The 21105-nt window shown below is 49.3% G+C and overlaps 1 protein-coding gene across 1 annotated transcript; it reads right to left on the reverse strand.

The window, feature by feature from the left end:
• Window positions 1–14350: 14350 nt before the first annotated feature.
• Window positions 14351–16509, reverse strand: LOC136306776 (MORF4 family-associated protein 1-like). Its single transcript, XM_066233317.1, has 3 exons — window positions 16402–16509; window positions 15805–16240; window positions 14351–15359 (listed from the first exon to the last, which is right to left on the reverse strand). Exon 2 carries the CDS (start codon window positions 16195–16197, stop codon window positions 15817–15819), a length of 381 nt encoding a protein of 126 aa, XP_066089414.1. The 5' UTR covers window positions 16198–16240; window positions 16402–16509; the 3' UTR covers window positions 14351–15359; window positions 15805–15816.
• Between the last annotated feature and the right edge of the window lie 4596 nt (window positions 16510–21105).

Genomic DNA, 21105 nt, shown 5'->3' on the forward strand with positions numbered 1-21105 from the left:
TGTATGATGAATTTTAAGTTATTTATAAGTACCAACTTTTTATAATAAAATGTCACAAAGCTACAAATTTTTAAAAAATGAGCACAAACTAAGTCAAAGCCTTGGTATATGTTTCTTGTTTAAGGATTTTGAATTTGATTATAGAATATTTGGAGACTAATGTTCAAAAATTATGGATAAACATAACATTTGAATAGAAATGTTCATTACTCATTTAGCAAATAAGGCAAAGTGAACATGAAAGTCTACTCTCAAGGAACCCCAATCATATGGGAAACTGATAAACTGGTGACTCATATGCAATGTGATAAATACTATGATGGGAGTAGTATGTTATAGGGTGTTATAGTAGACTCATTGGGAAGAAAGGCTGTCAAGGTACAGAGCTGGCTCAGCTGCTTGGAACTGTGAATTTAAAAGTGAATTTAGCGGCCCTGGCCGGTTGGCTCAGCGGTAGAGCGTCGGCCTGGCGTGTGGGGGACCCGGGTTCGATTCCCAGCCAGGGCACATAGGAGAAGCGCCCATTTGCTTCTCCACCCCCTCTCTGTCTCCCTTCCTCTCTGTCTCTCTCTTCCCCTCCCGCAGCAAAGGTTCCATTGGAGCAAAGATGGCCTGGGCGCTGGGGATGGCTCCTTGGCCTCTGCCCCAGGCGCTAGAGTGGCTCTGGTCACGGCGGAGCGACGCCCCGGAGGGGCAGAGCATCACCCCCTGGTGGGCAGAGCGTTGCCCCCTGGTGGGCGTGCCAGGTGGATCCCGGTCAGGCACATGCGGGAGTCTGTCTGACTGTCTCTCCCCGTTTCCAGCTTCAGAAAAATACAAAAAAAAAAAAAAAAGTGAATTTAGCCACAACTTCAAGCTAAAAAGAATTGATGCAGGTATGTATATATCACTGACTTCAGATTTCATAATTAAAAACGATAAAAAAAATAAAAAGATATAACAAAAGTAATGCTAGTTAAGTCTAGAGAGCTAAACATACCTTAGACTTGTCTTGCTTTTGGTACATGAGTGGAATGGAATAAAATACATAAACTCACAAAACTTTTGAGGCAACCATATTAGCAAAAATGCTGTCAACCTGGATGAAGAGAGACTAAGACTGTTGGGAATGTAAAAAGACTGCATGACTCCCCAATTTTCTACCAGCAGACAGCAGGCTCTGGAGCCAAAGACTGGCTTTTTTTCTTCAATGCTTTCTTCAGAAGTGGTCAGAGAATGAGATGGAAAAGGAAGAGCATGTTGGAGAGCCCAGACATTACTGTAAAGAACAGTGGACAAGGACAGGGGTTGGCAGACTATAGCCCTTTTCAACTTTTTTTTTTCTTTTACAGAAAAGAGAGAGGGATAGGGACAGACAGACAGGATAGGGAGAGAGATGAGAAGCATCAATCATTAGCTTTTGGTTGCGACACCTTAGTTGTTCATTGATTGCTTTCTCATATGTGCCTTGACCGCGGGCCTTCAGCAGAGCGAGTGACCCCTTGTTCAAGCCAGCAACCTTGGGTCCAAGCTGGTGAGCTTTGCTCAAACCAGATAAGCCCTCACTCAAGCTGGCAACCTCGGGGTCTCAAACCTGGGTCCTCCATATCCCAGTCCGACACTCTATCCACTACGTCACCACCTGGTCAGGCAGACTATAGCCCTTTAAGAATGGTCTAATTTTGAAGGGCTGAAGAAAAAAAAAAGAAGAAAAGGAATCTGTAACAGAAACTGTATTTGCCCCCCAGAAAGCCTTAAAAAGATTTACTATCTGACTCGACAGAAAATTTACCAACCCGCCTGACCTGTGGTGGCACAGTGGATAAAGCATCGACCTGGAAATGCTGAGGTCGCCGGTTCGAAACTCTGGGCTTGCCTGGTCAAGGCACATATGGGAGTTGATGCTTCCAGCTCCTCCCCACCTTCTCTCTCTGTCTCTCTCTCTTCTCTCTCTCCTTCTCTCTCTCTCTCCCTTTCTCTCTCCTCTCTAAAATGAATAAGTAAAATTTAAAAAAATAAAAAATAAAAAAAATAAAAGAAAATTTACCAACCCCTATCCTAATAAACCACTTCTAGGTTTCAAAACCAAAGTCTAATCATTGATAAGAGTATGGTGGTTACGGGGGGAGGGGGAAGAGGGAGAGGGAAAGGGGGAGGGGGAGGGGCACAAAGAAAACTAGATAGAAGGTGACAGAGGACAATCTGACTTTGGGTGATGGGTATGCAACATAATTGAACGACAAGATAACCTGGACATGTTATCTTTGAATATATGTATCCTGATTTATTGATGTCGCCCCATTAAAAAAACAAAAACAAAACCCAAAGTCTAATCAAGGAATATTCTCCTTACAGTAGAGAAACTTGGCAATATTTGCCCCCACAGAATGTTAAGTGTGTTGTATAGTAATTCAGTGACTGCCGTGTTGCTCATTCCTCCCTTCCAAATGAACGTTATCTTCTAGTCTCACCATTGTATATTGGGTATGTGAGTGTTATAGACTGCGTGTTGTGTCCCCCAAAGTTTGTATGTTGAAACCCTAGCCCCACAAATAGGTCGTATTTGGAGATGGGACCTTTGGAAGGCAATTAGGTCATGAGGGTGGAGCCCCATGATGGGATTAGTGCCCTTCTAAGAAGAGACACTCGAGAGCTAGCTAGCTCACTCCTGTCTGTGAGAATACAGTGAGAAGGCAGACAGCTGAGAGCCAGGAAGAGGGCTTTCACCAGACACCAAATCTGTGAGCACCTTCATCTTGGACTTCCCAGCCTCCAGAAGTGTAATAAAAGTTTGCTGTTTTAAGCCACCTGGTCTATGGTGTTTGTTACAGTGGCCCGAACTAAGATAGTGGGCAATAACATGTCTTTTTAAAAGCTCGTAGGCCTCTATGCAGGTTCATCTGACGAGCACGGGCTCACCAGCTTGAGCACGGTTGCTGGCTTGAAGTTCAAAGTCACTGGCTTGAGCCCAAGGTTGCTGGCTTGAGCAAGGGGTCACTGGCTCAGCTGTAGCCCCCAGTCAAGGCACATATGAGAAAGCAATCAGTGAACAACTATAGTACCCCAGCTACGAGTTGACGCTTCTCATCTCTCTCCCTTCCTATCTGTTGTTTCTGTTTTTGTCTGTCTTGCTCTCTTGCTAAAGAGAGAGAGAGAGAGAGAGAGAGAGAGAGAGAGAGAGAGAGAAGAAGCTCATAGGCCTCTATACCATGAAAAACCATATTTAAACCTGATGTGCATCACAAGATCCCGGACTTGTAGCCTGATGCCCTTAATGGGAGAAACTTGGGATATTTGGACGGGGATGCAGAGAGGAAATTTTACATGCATAACTGGGGGCCACGGGCACAGATCATAAAGATTGCATAAATGATCTCAACTTTTCACCCCATCCTGCACCTATGTCCTTTGCCTTGGGTCTTGGCTAATGGGATGTTAGCAGACATAAAACAAGTGCACTTTTTGGGACACAAACATTTAGATCACAGTAGCCATTAGAGAGGTCATTCAAGTTAACAGCGGTCATGAGGATGGGGTCCTACTTCAATATGATTGGTGTCCTTAGAAGAGGAGGAGACACCGGGCTTGTTCATTTACAGATAAAAGGCCACGTGAGGATACAGGGAGAAGGCAGCCATCCACAAGCCAATGGGCAAAGGCCTGGGAGACACCAAACTTGCCAGCACCTTGACCTTGGACTTCCAGCCTCCAGAACTGTGCGAAAATGAGCTTCTGTGGCTTAAAACACCTCTTTCGTGGTGGCCTTAGTAAACATACTTACGATATATCCAGAATAGGAAAATACATAAGAGACAAAAGTCAGACTAGTGGTTGCCAGGGGGTGAGGGGAGGGGGACGTGGAGTGATTATTAAGTAGAGAATGGGCCTTTATAGAGGGGAAGCGTGAAGCATATAGAATCACTTGTCCGAAGCAATTCTGAAATCCAGCTGTGTCGTGTTTCCAGTCCTTCAATTAGGGCTCACTCTTATTGCTTGGGGACGACCTTTGTGAGTCTGGCTCCACCCTCTGGGCTCTCCGTGCCAACCTCTCAACTATCTTTTATTTTCCCCCATAAAATAGAGCTAGGAATTGCAGCTGAATAGTTTTTCAGCCTGCTTCTTGCCTAGAGTAATTTCAATTTCTGATTTCCAAAATTCCTTTTTCATTTTTGTATTGTCTTTGTCTCCTTTAACTCAAAATGGTGACTTTCCTTTAAAAACTTTAACTTCTAGGCCCTGACCGATTGGCTCAGTGGTAGAGCGTCGGCCTGGCGTGCAGAAGTCCCGGGTTCAATTCCTGGCCAGGGCACACAGGAGAAGCGCCCATCTGCTTCTCCACCCCTCCCCCTCTCCTTCCTCTCTGTCTCTCTCCTCCCCTCCCGCAGCAAGGCTCCATTGGAGCAAAGATGGCCCGGGCACTGGGGATGGCTCCTTAGCCTCTGCCCCAGGTGCTAGAGTGGCTCTGGTCGCAGCAGAGCGACGCCCCGGAGGGGCAGAGCATCGCCCCCTGGGGGGCCTGCTGGGTAGATCCTGGTCGGGCGCATGCGGGAGTCTGTCTGACTGCCTCCCCGTTTCCAACTTCAGAAAAATACAAAGAAAAAAACTTTTTCTTATTAATTTATTCATAATGGATTGGTAGATATACTCACAAAAGCTATGCCTGCAAAGCTGATTGAAATAAGGCTTGACCCTCGGAATGTGACCTTATTGAAAATAGAATCTTGTTCTGGCCAGTTGCATCAGTGAAAGAGGGTCAGCCCAGTGTGTGGATATCCCTGGTTTGATTTCCAGTCAGGGCACACAGGAAAAATGACTGCTTCTCCACCTCTTCCCCTCCCCCTTCTCTCTCTCTCTCTCTCTCTCTCCCCCCCTCCCTCCTTCCCCCTAGCCCCCACCCCTCACAGCCATGGCTCACCTTCTCTCTCTCCCTCCCTCTCTCTCTCTCTCTCTCTCTCTCTCCCTCCCTCCTTCCTCCTAGCCCCCACCCCTCACAGCCATGGCTCACCTTCTCTCTCTCTCTCCCTCCCTCCCTCCCTCCCTCCTTCCTTCCCCCTAGCCCCCACCCCTCACAGCCATGGCTCACCTTCTCTCTCTCTCTCTCTCTCTCTCTCTCCCTCCCTCCCTCCCTCCCTCCCTCCTTCCCCGGAGCCCCCACCCCTCACAGCCATGGCTCAACTGGTTCAAGCACATTGGCCCCAGGTGCTGAGGATGACTCCATGGAGCCTCCCAGCACAGTTGCGAGCATGGCCCCAGACGGGCAGAGCACCAGCCCCAAGCAGGGATCACTGGGTGGATCCCAGTGGGGACTCATGCGAGAGTCTGTCTATCTCCCCTCCTCTCACTTGGAAAAGAAAAGAGAAAATGAGGTCTTTGCAGATGTAATTCATTAATATGAGATCATACTGGATTAGGGTGTGCCCTAAATTCAACAACTGGCATCCTCGTGTGAGTCCAAGTGAAGACAGAGAAACACAGGGAAGATGGCCATGTGACGACAGGGGGGAATTGGACTGATGCAGCTACACCCCAGAGAACACCAGGGACCCCAACAGTCACCAGAGTCTGGAAGAGGCGGATGGATTCTCTGCCAGCACCTTCAGAGGGAGCACCGCCCTGCCCACACCTCACTTCCGACTCCTACCCTCCAGAACTGCGTGAGAAGAAATGTCTACTGCTTTAAGCCACTCCGTTGGTGGTAATTTACAGTATCTCTAGGAAAATAATATGCCATTCAAAAATATTTATTTTGTTTCTGTTATCAGTGATACCTTTAAGAATATTTTATCATTGTACCCAGTGAATAGAAACACTACTGATGCTTATGTATTGACTTTGTGTATAAAACAATTAAACTTTACTCCTAAGGCTGATGATTTGTCTCTATAGAGTTTCAAAAACATCTTAGCATTAGACTATCATGGTAATAGTATGGTGGCTTAAAATATAGGTCCACATATGTTTGGCTACACCTCTCTGGTCAAGGGGTGGAATTTGATTCTCCTCCCTGGAGTGTGGGCAGGACCTGATGCCAGGGGACAGAATGCAGGAGACAGGGTGGCATGTCCCTTGTACCACAGAGCTGTGCAGACTGCAGCTCTCATCTGGACTGCCCCCTGGGGGAACCCTGCCATGGCCTGAGCTCCTCCTTAGGCAAGGCGCTGGCATACAGCTGTACAAACTTCCCGTTCAGAAAAGGGAGGCCTGGGAAGCACGCATTGTTGGACCCTAAGGAGCCCACAGACCACGGGCAGGAGTGTGCTGCTCCCAGGTGAGCCCCTGGTTTTGTCCTCTGGGAGGAAGTCCTCGGGGACTCCTCTGCCGGGGTCCAGCCCCGGGGGGTATCCAGGGGTCCCACAGGAAGAGATGGCGTCGGCACGAATCGAGTGAGAGAGCCGAATTCTTTTCTTTCTGTTTATTCTCTAGTTAGCATTTACTGCCAGGCATCTCTGCCAATGGCTGGTCTAACTTTACTTTTTATGCACACACACTAAGTTACAATCACATGGTATTTTGAATACATCATTGTTTTAGTTTCACTATGGTTACATATTTTCAGATAACAGTTAATTCATATCTATAAGCTACAAATCAGGTGGTAAGTCATTCAAAGTACAGTTATACAATAACTTGAATAGTAATAACAATATCAGTACAAACTTCTAAAAGATTAGTACTAATTAATAACTCTATTTTACTGTTGTTGTGAGTCAAGGGCGCAGAGAGAGATAGCAGACGAAATCATCAAGGACTAGCAAAGGACCACCGCTTGCTCAGGCAAATAGCCTTGAGTTCATGTAGTGTCCTAATTCTTTTTTCACAAGACTACAAAAGGCTTGCTATTAAGAAACTGACATAGCATTAAGAGTAACTTTTACTTAAAGATACATAGAGTGCACCTGCAAGATAGCTAGAAGCAACATAATATCAGAAGGCATTAGTTGCTATTGCTGCTATGAATCCCACCACATTCCTCTCCTTATTCTTGGAAAATACAAAAATCTCATGAGAATGTTTTACTGAGAAAAGCCCAGCAACTGCCTTCAGTGACAAAACAAGTCTTTTAACAAAACATTCTTTACTAGCCAGCTGCACTCCTATCCAAGGCCACGCAACAGGCCATTCTACTACACCTTACCTAAGATTCTAATGTCTAGTTAAACTTTATTCATTTACTATATTCATACACTAGTTAAGTTCTAACTTTATTCTTTCTAACATGATTAATAAGAAGAAATTCTCCTACAAACTTAACCCTTTATGAGGGATATCATGGCCAGCCTCTTATGTTTATGAGCCCAGTTCAAGGGGCTTACAGGCTTTTCTGTGGAACTCACACCCTCTGTCTCATTTCCAAAGAAATTACTACGAATCTACAGGGAAAGCACGGTACTATTATCCTGTGCCATAAATAATAGCACACACCCAGGAAAGGGGGGATATAAGGCCAGATTAATTCAAAAGGTCAAAGGGGGAAGTATCATTGTGCCTTTCCTCTGCAGTGACTTTGTCAACCCACAGCTATTAGTCTTCACTGCAGTGACTTTATCAACCAGCAGTCATTGGTCTTCTTCTGCTGTGACTTTGTCAAGCAGCAGTTGTGGATCTTCTCCTGCAGTGACCTTGTCAGCCAGCATTAGTGGATCGGCTCCCGACAATCCTCCTTGTCCGTCATCTCCCCAGACTGCTTAGGAAATAGGTGTCGGAAAGCGCGCCCTTCCCGGGAGTGCAGCCTCAGAAGCCTGCCTCCTGCTGCGGGAACCGGGCTCAGCAGCGCCTCCAGCGGGTGAACAAGCACAGCACTTAGCGCCCCCAGCTTGGAATTTCCTCAGAACCCTCACATTCTCCCCGTCTGTCTACTCTCGGTCAGTTCCAGCGTGCCGGTAATGCCGGCCCAGACTGTCGTGCAGACTCGAGTTGATTTGTGTGCTGGTCTCCGCTCCAGCCTTCCCCTGCGGTGCCCGCGAGGGGCGAGGGGCCCTGACGGGAAGGGTACGCTGGTCTTCGCTGCTTCCCTGGCACCGTGGTCTGGAGAAGGACCTGGAAAGGAGGTGCTTGAGAAAGACCCAGGGCCTCAATCTTGTCTGTCTCTAAGACAGCTTCCTCTGGAGCCTGCTCATGATGCTGCAGTTAGGGAAGTAGAGACCCTCGCCATTGTCAAGCCCCCTGAGCAGCAGTGGTGGCCTCTCCTCTCCCTTCAGAGAAGCTGCTGCAGGAAGCCGCTGAGTGACACCCTCCAGCCACCACTGCTCTGGCTCTGCCATAGTGGCCGTGCCAAGGCTTTGTCCCCCTACCCTGCCCCCCAGAGACTAAGGTCAGGACTAAATTGACCGCCCGCCACTCTTTCTCCCGCTGATGACCCAAGTGGAAATCAGCCCAGGGTGCTGTTCTGAGAAGCCTCCCATCATGCTCCCCAGCCCGCCAAACCCTCCCCTGCGCCCCCGGGAACTGGGGAGCCAATGGCAACATAGGCCTGCCTTCCCATCCTCTACCCCCGCCGTGCCCTTTGCTGGACCGTCCCCAGACAATGGTGCCTCGGTCCTGGGGCCAGGGAGGGAAAGCCCCTCGCTTCCCCGCTCCCCTGTGCCCTGGTTGGGAGCTGGGGCCACCTTCTCCCCTGGCCACTGCCTCAGCACTCCTTGCCCTCCCTCTTGTCTGAAATGGCACTTCTTTGGAGCACTTGCTGTAGGTGTGACTGTCCTCCCCCCTCCCCTGTCATCTTCCCGCCCCCCCAGCCACCCGCATCGGACCCCCCTCACTTATTCTACACATTGGCATCTGGCTCCTGGCCTTTCCATCCCTGTCTGGCCATCATCCCGGAGAGTTCCAGCTCGTACGGCCACCCTCCCACACCTGGGAGCCCAGGTCCTGGGCTTCCTCCTATCCGAAGAGCTCCTCCACCCCCCTTAGCCACTCATCCCCAGGGGCGACTGGGAGCTCCTTCACCCCACACCTGCCCAATCCCTGCTCAGCCCTCCTCCTTCCTGACCACACCCCATCCTTCCAGGTGATCCTCTCACTAGAGTCACCAGCACTGTCTTCCAACCTCTCTGACCCCTCCATTCACCCTAACAGCGGCTTCCTCCTGTTGCTCCCGGGCGCCCCACTCCCCCACGTCTCCGGTGAGTGTGTGTGGCCCGCTGCTGCTACGACAAGGCCTCCTCAAAACCCTAAGCTGGTACTCCTCTTCCGTTTCCTCCCCTCTCCCCACTCCACTGTCAGCAGCACCGTCCCTGGTCAGCAGAGTGCTGTAGGGACCATCGCAACGAGGCTGCAGGCCAGCCCAGCGCGTGGGGGGAGTCTGGTCTCAGCTGCTGTGACTGTGAAGAAACACTCTTTGAAGAGGCAAAGAATACTATGAATGAGCCTGGGAATAATAGCATGCAATGGAGGGTTGGAAGGAAACGGGAATGGGGACATACATGAGGAGGAAGGAACTACAGACCACTATGGGGATCAGAAGAGGGGGAAACAGAACTGACCAGGGCGTCTGATTTGGGGCAGTGACTGAAGCAAGCCCCGGACAGACTTTCCCTTATCTGGCCAAGCGCTAACCAGATAACATCTCCCCACTCACCTTGGGAAGATGGTGGAAACTCGAGCCACGCCATGTTTACCCGCTGCCTGGGCAGAGCAGCTGTTTTCCTTGTCTGTGCTCCACGTTCATCCGGGTTCGCAGGGAGCTCCACTCATCAAAGGAACAAACACAGGCTGATGATCGGCCACCCATCTCCAACAGGGACATTGCTGGTCCCTGTGCCAGAAGGAAGAGCTCTGGAGGGTCTCGTTGGAGGCTCTGGCTTGGATGTGACTTTCTTTCCTAACTCATTAACCAGAATTGGCCACACACACCAGCACCAGCACCATCGGGGGCTCAAGTGCAACCCTCCTATGTGCCTGGAGGGTAGAGAGTCTGAACAGCACGAATCGCCCCTACAGCACCTCATCCCAGATGAGCGTTAGTTCTGTAAAGCAGTGGTCCCCAACCTTTTTTGGGCCACGGACTGGTTTAATGTCAGAAAATATTTTCATGGACCAACCTTTAGGGTGGGATGGATAAATGTATCAAGTGATTGAGACAAGCATCAAGAGTGAGTCTTAGACGAATGTAACAGAGGGAATCTGGTCATTTTTTAAAAATAAAACATCGGCCTGACCTGTGGTGGCGCAGTGGATAAAGCGTCGACCTGGAAATGCTGAGGTAGCCGGTTCGAAACCCTGGGCTTGCCTGGTCAAGGCACATATAGGAGTTGATGCTTCCTGCTCCTCCCCCCTCTCTCTCTCTCCTTTCTAAAATGAAAATAAATAAATAAATAAATAAAAATATAAAAATAAAAATAAATAAAACATTCGCCCTGGCCAGTTGGCTCAGCGGTAGAGCGTCGGCCTGGCGTGCAGAAGTCCAGGGTTCGATTCCCGGCCAGGGCACACAGGAGAAGCGCCCATCTGCTTCTCCACCCCTCCCCCTCTCCTTCCTCTCTGTCTCTCTCTTCCCCTCCTGCAGCCAAGGCTCCATTGGAGCAAAGATGGCCCGGGAGCTGGGGATGGCTCCTTGACCTCTGCCCCAGGCGCTAGAGTGGCTCTGGTCGCAACAGAGCGACGCCCCGGAGGGGCAGAGCATCGCCCCCTGGTGGGCAGAGCGTCACCCCCTGGTGAGCATGCCGGGTGGATCCCAGTCGGGCGCATGCGGGAGTCTGTCTCTCCCCGTTTCCAGCTTCAGAAAAATACAAAAATAAATAAATAAAATAAAATTATATATTTCAAATAAATAAATAAATAAATAAAACATCATTCAGACTTAAATATAAATAAAATGGAAATAATGTAAGTTATTTATTATTTCTCTGCTAATTGGTACCAAATGACCCACAGACCGGTACCGGTCTGTGGCCCGGGGGTTAGGGACCACTGCTGTAAAGCATACAGAATGCAGGGCTGGACACAACCCGGGACAAGCCAGCGTCTGCTCGGACCACACGAGAGCAGAGAGCAGGTGCCTGGGAGCCAGGTCTCCAGCGTCCCAGCCCCCGTCCCACAGCGGCCCAGATGCTGAGGTTGTATCTTCGGGAAAGGTTAAGAACTCTTCAGACTGTCCTGGAGTCAAGACTTTGTTCCTGTCCCCTACCCCACCAAGTGTTGACCATGTCCGTGGCTGTTGCCAGTCCTCCCATAACGCCACGAGGATGAAATTTTTCCTCCCGGGGGTCACTGGAGACCCATCCGGGTGCACAAGCACCTGTCGTACTGCGTTGCGGTCTGTCTGCCCAGCCTGATTCCGGCTGAGTGTGGACTCGAGATGTTTGAACATGTCGCCTTCTTTGCCTCCGCTTCTCATCGGAGCTTCTGGTACCTAATCCTCCACACTCCACGGCTCTTAGGGTCCTTCGGTGGCAGCACTCTGACAGAAAGCACACTCGTCACACCGAGCTACCTGAGCAAAGACAGGCTCCAGCTCCAGGACCCCGTCCAAGAACGCCCAGCAGCCCTTCTGCCCAGCCGTCCATGACCTGAACTCTGAGGGACTGCCAGGAAGGGCACAGGAACTTGGGAGAGCTCGTGAGGGACAAATGGACCTGCCATTAAAAAATCTGGCAAGGCCCTGGCTGGTTGGCTCAGCGGTAGAGCATCAGCCCAGCGTGCAGAAGTCCCGGGTTCAATTCCCGGCCAAGGCACACAGGAGAAGCGCCCATCTGCTTCTCCACCCTCCCCCCTCTCCTTCCTCTCTCTCTCTCTCTCTCTTCCCCTCCCGCAGCCAAGGCTCCATTGGAGCAAAGTTGGCCCGGGTGCTGAGGATGGCTCCATGGCCTCCGCCTCAGGCACTAGAATGGCTCTGGTTGCAACAGAGCAACAGCCCAGATGGGCAAAGCATCACCCCCTGGTGGGCATGCTGGGTGGATCCTGGTCCGGCGCATGCGGGAGTCTGTCTGTCTGCCTCCCGGGTTCTCACTTCAAAAAAATACAAAAAAAAAAAAAAATCTGGCAACACTAGCCATGTTCAATTTAGCCTCTGGGAAAGGTTCCTCGTCAGATTTTTTTGCCCAGGAAACACAAGATTCAATCGCTCCTCCAGATATTGGCAAGCCAGGACAGGACTGAGAGGAGCTGCGGAAGTCGGGAGTCGGGGGCTGCTTTGCGACTGTGACTGAAATCACGGGGAAGAGGAACGAAGGAAGTCACTGAAAAGAACTTAGGACACTAGTTCTGACTGGTGTAAGCATCACCTCTGATACTTAACATTTACAGGACAAGGAACACAAGCGGCCATTTTCACAAGGGCAGATCTAGATGTTGAGATAGAGCGAGACTTTCAACCTGTGGTTTTAGATGGGAGAAAGCAACACAGAATATTCACAGATTGTACGTATTACCATTTATCTAAAAAAAATGTTGGGAAGAGCCATGTATATGCTCAAATAGATGTACGTGGAAAAATATGTAAGACACTGGTAAATGGGGTGTCTTCCCAGAAGGGAACTGGAAAGTTAGGGACTGTAGATCACTTGTACCCTTTGAATTTTGTGCCGTTTGTTATTACCGATTTTAAAAATCAATTACCAGCCTGACCTGTGGTGGTGCAGTGGATAAAACATCAACCTGGAATGCTGAGGTCATGAGTTTGAAACCCCAGGCGTGCCCAATCAAGGAATATACAAAAAGCAACTACTAGTTGATGTTTCCCCATCCTTCCCCATTCTCTCTCTGAAAATAAAATCTTTAAAAAAATCAATTACCAAATGCAATGTAGTTTCCCAAAACATTAAAAGGGCATTAGCAGAAAACTGGTGAAATCAGAATAAAGTCTGTAGTCTAAGTAGTACTGTACCAACGTCAGTTCCCTAGTTTCAACAAAAGTACAAAATGTAGTTTTGGTGGTGGTTGTTTCCTGGATCGTGATTCTGTCCTACCTCTCCCCACCGTTAGAATGTGCTCAGACCCTGGCCAGTTGGTTCAGTGGATAGAGCATCGACGCGGAGTATTGGATGTCTGAGGTTTGATTCTGTCAGAGCACAAAGAAGCAATTGTCTGCTTCTCTCCCCCATCCCTCCCCCTCCCGCAGCCAGTGGCTCAATTGGTTTGAGCATCCATCTGGGTGCTGAGGACGGCTCCATTCGTCCCAGCATCAGCCTCAGGCACTAAAAATAGCTCAGATGGAAGCATTGGCCCTGCCAGGTATATCCCGATCAAGGCACATGGGGGTCTTATCTCCCAATCTCTCACTTAAAAAAACAATGTGCTGAGAAAACATGGTACCCCTGGTATTCTCTCTGTTCCGTGTCTGGGATGTTCCTCATTCTCTCCTAGTCTTTGGAAGCTATACTCATTCTTTCAAGTTCACCAGTTACTTGCCGAGCGCTCTCCTAAGATACAGTATCTAGATTGTGCCAGTTTCTATTGCTTTACGTTTATTAACTGAGTTCCCCAGAAAGCAGGTTCTTATGATGAAAACTAGAACACAGAACAACGGTTAGGAATGACACCTGTGGAAGGCGAAAGGCCAGCAACGGGCAGGGAGCAGCAGCGCTGTGTGCAGTCCTAACACAGCCCAAGTGGACCCCACTGGGAGCTCTGAAGCCAAGATGACCTTCAAAGCTGTCCCAGGTTGCAGTGAGAGGGACAGGGCCCTCAGGCCCCCAGCTTGTTTATCCTGGATATGGGCCACCTGGGAAGGGGGGCATGACCTTGGCTGAGGCAGCTCAAGCAGAGGCATTTCTTAGAGCAGGGGTCCCCAAACTACGGCCTGCGGGCCACATGCGGCCCCCTGAGGCCATTTATCTGGCCCCGCCGCACTTCTGGAAGGGCACCTCTTTCATTGGTGGTCAGTGAGAGGAGCATAGTTCCCATTGAAATATTGGTCCGTTTGTTGATTTAAATTTACTTGTTCTTTATTTTAAATATTGTATTTTTTCCCGTTTTGTTTTTACTTTAAAATAAGATATGTGCAGTGTGCATAGGAATTTGTTCATAGTTTTTTTTATAGTCCGGCCCTCCAACGGTCTGAGGGACAGTGAATTGGCCCCCTGTGTAAGAAGTTTGGGGACCCGTCTTAGAGGGTGCACCAGCCGAGGGCCGCCTGCCAGCAATACTTCCAGCAAGGGAGTGGGCTACCCCTCACTGTATTTACATCTTAAACTTTATTCCCAGTGCAAGGACTAGAGTTGTTCCAACTTTCCAGCTGCTGAGGCAGGAGCCTGGACCAGAGCAGAGGCACCTCTCCTCAGGTCCCACCGCCACACGCAGAGGTGTCACCTTCCCTGGGACTAGGGGCTGACACACAGGATCAAAACCTTAGGTTATCTGTCCTCTGCTTGACAACGATAACAAAGAGAAAGGTCTCCTCTTTAAAGTAAGATTTCTCGGTCAATAACTTCTTAGATCGTTTTCCAAGCAAATGAGTATTTATTAACATGGTAAGTTTTTTTCAAACACATGGTAGGGTTTTGACCTCAAATACTTGTCAGGTCTGCTACTCAAATGAACTTAGAGCTGGACAACTTATGAACCTTCAAGATACCTACCTAGTCCCTGTCCACTTTAGGGTCCAATGAAGACAGTCCTTGCCGTCCTGCCCCAGCCCCTAAGGGCCTTTGCAAATCTCTCACTGCTCGCCCCGAAGGGCATCAGGGCGAAAGCCTGACTTGCACACAACACCCAGATCTCTCCCTACTCCAGGTTCCATGTCAACAAAGCCGAGCTAGGCTGTCTGAAAAGTGACCAGATAGATAGATCACATCAGATGTGTGCCACATAAAATTTAGATTTTGAACAAAATACATCTCTCCTCCTTTGGTCTCACACAGAAAGAAATTCAAGTCCCCAAAACACAGACAATGCCATCTTCCACTTCCACCTTCTCCGGATCCGTCAGTCCCAGCCAGGTGAAGTCTGGTCCCTTTCTCCTCTGCCGCGTGGCGTGGCGTCGTCTCCAGAAGTGGGCAAGCTCCTTCAGGCACCTCCAGGGCTGGAGAAACCCAGCTCCGAGCCTCACGCATCAGCATCACACACAGACCCCAAGTCCCAGGGAGCTAAGCAGATCCCACCAAAAAAAGCAAAAGCACCTCAAAACATCTTAGAAACAACCCGAAGCCCAGGAACACAGAGGAGACTGCTTGCAGAGCTTACAATCTAAGGAGGCCCCCACGCCTCGGGGGGTTCAGGGCACGTCCCAAATCAGAGTGGCTTCCCCAAACAAAACTAACAAAAAAAAACACTCAACAGTCAAAACGCATATCGAGGTCGTCAACCGCAGACCACAGCAGAGACGTAGTGTAGGAGGGCAGAGGAGAGACGGGGCGGGGAGGAAACAGAAAGGCTCTCTGGTTTTCAGCTTCTCCGGGGGTGTCAGCCAATCTCCACCAGGCGGCCAGACTCCATTGGCTGTCAACCTGGGGGCAATGGCGAGAAACCCACCGTCAGGACGTCCACTCGGCGCGGACTGGGGGGTGGCGGTGGGGGGCGCCCCCGAGCCACGTCTGCAATGGTCCAATACCGGCCTCCCCGCCTCGGGAAATCCCGAAAATTCTACTTCTACGTCTTCCCAACCCCCCATCCCCATCCCCCATCCCCATCCCCCACCCCCGTCCGCGGCCTCTTTGAATCTCGTTCCCTTGGCAACTGCCGGGTGTTATCATCCCGCCATTCTTCTACCGACCGTGACCTTCCGACTCAAACACACGCCCACGCAACAAACCCAAAACACGCCAAACTCAAGTTTTTCCCCGCGATCATCCGCAGAAAAAAGAATGCAAAAAAGAGCGGGACGCGCTTTTCCCCGCCCCGCCCCGCGCGGACCCCGAGTAAGAAAGACAACCCGGGGGGCCCCCGGCTCACCGCGCCCCGCGCTCACGACGACTCGCTCCGCTCTATCCGCCGCACCAGCGCCACCAGCATCTCGGCCATCTTCGCCATCTCCTTGGCCTTCTCCTCGGCCGGCTCGCTGCGCGCCGCCGCGCGCGCCTCGGCGCCGCCGGGCTCCTGCAGGTGGTTGAGCGCGCTCTCCTCCGAGGCCTCCACCTGCGTCTTGATCTGGACCAGCAGGTGGTCCATGGCCCACAGCTTGCCCCGGTCCCGCAGGGGCCCGCGCCCGCGCGCCCGCGTCAGCGCCGCGATGTCCTCCCGCATCTCGTGGATGACCGGCAGCAGGAACTGCTCGAAGTCCTCCTCGGGCTCCAGCACCTCCACTTCCTCCGGCTCGGCCAGCTCGACGATGTCCAAGGGCCGCATCCTCGCCCCCGCGCCTCCCGGCACCGCGCTGTCTCGACGTCGGCTGCGGAGAGAGAAAAACGGGGAGACTCGCTAGGCTTACCCACCACAGAGCTCCAGAAGGTTCCTGAATACTTGGACTCGGTTCTTTAAAAAACAAAAAAAAAGAAAGAAAAAAAAAAAACTTTTCGTTTCAAAGCTAGACCACGACCAGAAGCGACTTACGAATAGAGAAGCGGCGAACAAAATGGTGTCCCCCGGCCGTCAACCAGCTCCCTGCGTGTTGCGGCCCCGTTCACGACACGGCCCCGTGCCTCTTTACGGTCACGCCGCGGGCAGACGAGGGGCGAGTGCGCGCACGTCGCGGGGGAGGGCTCCGGCGCGGGCGCGCGGGTGCGCGGGCGCACGCAGAAGAGCGCGAGCACGCCGGCGCTCTCCCGGTCCACTTTTGGTTCCCCCCCAGTTACCCCGCATTTCTGCTACCGTGCTTTGGGGAGCTTCTCCAACGTGGAATTTAGATGTTTTTAAGATGTAACCCTGACCTACCAACAGAGAAGAGGAAGTTGTTAAAAGTGATGTATTAAAAGGCTGTGACGTCCCAGCTAACTTTAATAGCCTCTTCCTTTTCCGAATCAGCTCTGCTTTGGGACTCGGGGTTGACAGGGAGTGTGTGTCCCTAAAACCCTGAGCAGGCACACTTAGTAAAGTTGTTATAACACCACCGTTCTCCAAAGAGGACACACAGATGGCCAACAGACATGTGAAAAGATGCTCAACTTCGCTAATTGTCAGAGAAATGCAAATAAAACCACAATGGTTCTCACCTCACACCTGTCAGAATGACTGTCAACAATGAGTCAACAAGCAGCAAGTGTTGACCAGGGTGTGGCGAAAAGGGCACCTCCTACACCGTTGGTGAGGGTGCAGATGGTGCAGCCACTGTGAACAGCAGTATGGAGTTATCTCAGGAAATTAAAAATGTCATTGCCCTATAACCCAGTAATTCCACTTCTGGGAATACAGTGAAAGAAACCCGAAAAACTATACTGCTCACAAAAATTAGGGGATATTTCAAAATAAATATGAAGTGATAAAAAAAAAAGCATTTGGGCCCTGGCCGGTTGGCTCAGTGGTAGAGCGTTGGCCTGGCGTGCAGGAGTCCCGGGTTCGATTCCTGGCCAGGGCACACAGGAGAAGTGCCCATCTGCTTCTCCACCCCTTCCCTCTCCTTCCTCTCTGTCTCTCTTCCCCTCCTGCAGCCCAAGGCTCCATTGGAGCAAAGTTGGCCTGGGCGCTGAGGATGGCTCTGTGGCCTCTGCCTCAGGAGTTAGGATGGTTCTGGTTGCAACAGAGTAACACCCCAGATGGGCAGAGCATAGCCCCCTGGTGGGTGTGCCGGGTGGATCCCTGTCAGGCGCATGCAGGAGTCTATCTGACTGCCTCTCGGTTTCCAACTTCAGAAAAATACAAAAAAAAAAGCATTTGTTTTTTTTATTAAATAAGAACATCAGAAAAGCGAACAAGTTAAAGAAAATTGTTGGATTATGCAAATTAGATGCAAAACTAACTTTTATATCATTGGTGAAAATGCACTAGACAAAAGGCTGAAAGTGGCCCTGGCTGGTTGGTTCAGCGGTAGAGTGTCAGCCCAGAGTGAGGTACCAGGTTCGATTCCTGGCCAGGGCATACAGGAGAAGTGCCCATCTGCTTCTCCACCCTTCCCCCTCTCCTTTCTCTCCTTTCTCTCTATCTCTCATTTCCCCTACCGCAGCCAAGGCTCCACTGGAGCAAAGTTGGCCCGGGTGCTGTGGATGGCTCCGTGGCCTCCGCCTCAAGCCCTAGAATGGCTCCGATTGCAGTGGAGCAACAGCCCAAATGGGCAGAGCATCACCCCCTGGTGGGCATGCCGGGTGGATCCTGGTCGGGCACATTCTAGTATCTGTCTATCTGCCTCCCCACTGCTTTACACTTCAAAAAAATACAAAAACAAAACAAAACAAAAAAACTGCACATACTGGATGAACTATCTGCACGTTTTCTGATCCCCGAATTTTTATGAGCAGTGTAATTTGAAAGAAGACACGCACCCCTGTGTTCAGTGCAGTGTTATTTACAACAGCCAAGATCTGAAGACAGCCAAGTGCCCATCAGTGAATGAGTGGGTAAAAAAGAGTCATACGTGGTACATTTATACAAGGAAATACTACTTCGCAGTAAAAACCAGAAATCCTACCCTTTGCAACTGTGTGGATAGACCTGGAGGACATTATGCTGAGTAAATAAGCCAATCAGAAGAAGACAAGTAGCACATTATTTCACTCATGTGGAATCTAATAAACAAAATGGAACAACAAGCAAAACACACAGAAGCATAGAGAGCAGCTGTCCGAGGGGAGGGAAGGGGAGGGCAGATGAAAACAGTGAAGGGATTAAGAAAAAAAAAAAAAGACAAAAAATACCTCACGGACACAGACAACAGCATGGTGATTACCAAGGGGAATATGGAGGGTAGGGAGAGGTAGAAAAGTAGAAGGTTTAAGGGGGATAAATGGTGACAGAAGGGGACAACTGGGGTGGTGAACACACAATATACAGTTGATGTATATAGAATTATACACCTGAAACCTATATAATTTTATTAACCAATGTCACCCTGTTGGGCAGATAAAATTTATTATGCTCACTTTGTTAAAGATGGCGCTGCCCACGTGGAAATCTGTCACTCAGGTGATTGCTTGGGATGGGTGTGATTATGTTAATATGTGTTGAGGGAAGAGTGATTACCTTCTAGAAGCCCATGCTGGAGGAGAGGAGAATAAAGCCACGTGGAGGAGAGGAGAGAAGCAGCCAAGATGGCTGTGTGCTGAAGGAGAAGCCAGTTTGTGCAGAGAGAAGGAGATGGGGAACAGAGGTGAATAAGGCTGGTGAGCTAGAAACCTTTGATTCTAGGAAACTCGGATAAGTCAGTAGCTTTGTGAGCACTGAATGAGTGGGTTTTGGAGCCCAGTGTGTGTTTTTACTTGCCCGCCGGGTACAAGCTAGGATTAAAGCTGATGGCCCACCAGTTCTTGGCTCCGTTGTTTCATTACCGTCTGTCCGAATCTAATACAAACCTGCACTGTCTAGGCGGCTGTGATGGTGGCCTTTGATACTGGCTTTACACACCCCAATAAATTCAATTTTTTTTTTTTAAATGTTAAATCAAAGCTCTTTACATTCAACACTGGCCATAGCTTTGCCTAGCAATAGTTGACAAGATGCCAGTCAGTTCTGGAAACTGAGAGCAGAGGAATATTTTGAACATGATTACTAAAACCGCATAAAATCATAAACCATCTGATTGATTTTGGTTTTCTTTTCATGTTTATGTACAAGTCAACTATCAAAACCTGCAGTCTAAATGAATGCACCCATTTTTTTTTAATTTTTTTTCTTTATTTATTTTTAGAGAGGAGAGAGAGAGAGAGACAGAGAGAGAGAAGTGGGGAGGAGCTGGAAGCATCAACTCCCATATGTGCCTTGACATGGCAAGCCCAGGGTTTCAAACTGGCGACCTCAGCATTTCCAGGTCAATGTGTTATCCATTGCACCACCACAGGTCAGGCTCGAATGCACCCATTTTGAAATGAGTAACAGTGTATATCTGAGTAGTATTAAGATATGTTGAATATATACTAAGGTGACCAATCGTCCTCCTTTAGGGAGGACAGTCCTTCTTTTGTAAGTTCCATCCTCCCTCTAAAAGTGTCCTCCTACATGTCCTCTTTTTTGATACTGGAAGACTCATCTGTAAATGTCTGTATTCGATTGATGCAGAGTCAACCCATTGCGTGTGATGTATTTGTATCTAAATGAGTACTTTTCTCTTACAATTATTATTAAAAATTAATAGGCATGTAAGCATAATTACCATATAAAATATTACAAATGTTTTATTATGCATTTATCATATTATAGTATATAATTGTTGCAATAAATAAAATGTTTCTTTTATTGATGATATTGTTTTCTTTCATTTATTTTTGTCCTTCTTTTCATTGTAACAATGTTGGTCACCTTAATATATACAGTTGTCAAGTTTGAGTAGAGAAATGAGATGGTACATTGAATGAAATTTCTTCCGCTGTTCCAGGTCCTAGGCTGTAGATTCTCACTGCGTATTTTGAACCCCGGGCACTTTGAATAATGTTTCAAACTGATAGGTAAAATGGCTACTCAGTGGCCATCATGAGAACAATGCAGACCTGAAGGAGGAGAAGGGCTGGGTTCCAAACAGAACATTCTCATCCCCCACTGTAAGCTTGTGGCTAATTTGCTTCCTTAAGGGCTCCTGGGCTCCCTGGGCTCCCTTCTGAAAGGCAGCAACATGTTTATCTTCGCAGGAGGATCTGGGAAGTGTCCTCCGGAGCAAAGAGTTGTGAGGAACCCAACCTTAAGGTTAGGAAAGGAGACAGCCAGTCTTGAAGGGGGCTAAATCATGACTCTTAAATCTTTACTTTGTATCCTAAGAATACAGGGAGTCTGTGAGAGAAATTTCACAGATAACACCCAGAGGAATTCCCAGGTCCCTGCTGTTTGTTCTTGGGAAATACCTGACCCCGGCTGTCTTGAAGATTTACCAAGGACACCAAGACAGGACCACGCTGATTAGGCCTGTGCTATGTCAGAAGAACGTGCAGAGGAGGTGTTCCTGCAGCTGAACCCCCACCAGCCCCCACCTCCTACTCATCAAGTCAGTTGTTGTAAAGGACCGTACCTCACTCCCACGGGTTTACATAGAGACACCAAGTCCAGATGAATTTTGAAGGGTTTTATTAAAAGGAGGAGATTTATTAATATGCCGGCTGCATATGACTAACACAGGGCATTGCAGACCCAAATCATGTACGCCAAATACATCTCAGAGGTTGGTTATATACCCTTTGACCA

Source organism: Saccopteryx bilineata, chromosome 5 (assembly GCF_036850765.1).
Source record: "Saccopteryx bilineata isolate mSacBil1 chromosome 5, mSacBil1_pri_phased_curated, whole genome shotgun sequence".
NCBI lineage: Eukaryota > Metazoa > Chordata > Mammalia > Chiroptera > Emballonuridae > Saccopteryx > Saccopteryx bilineata.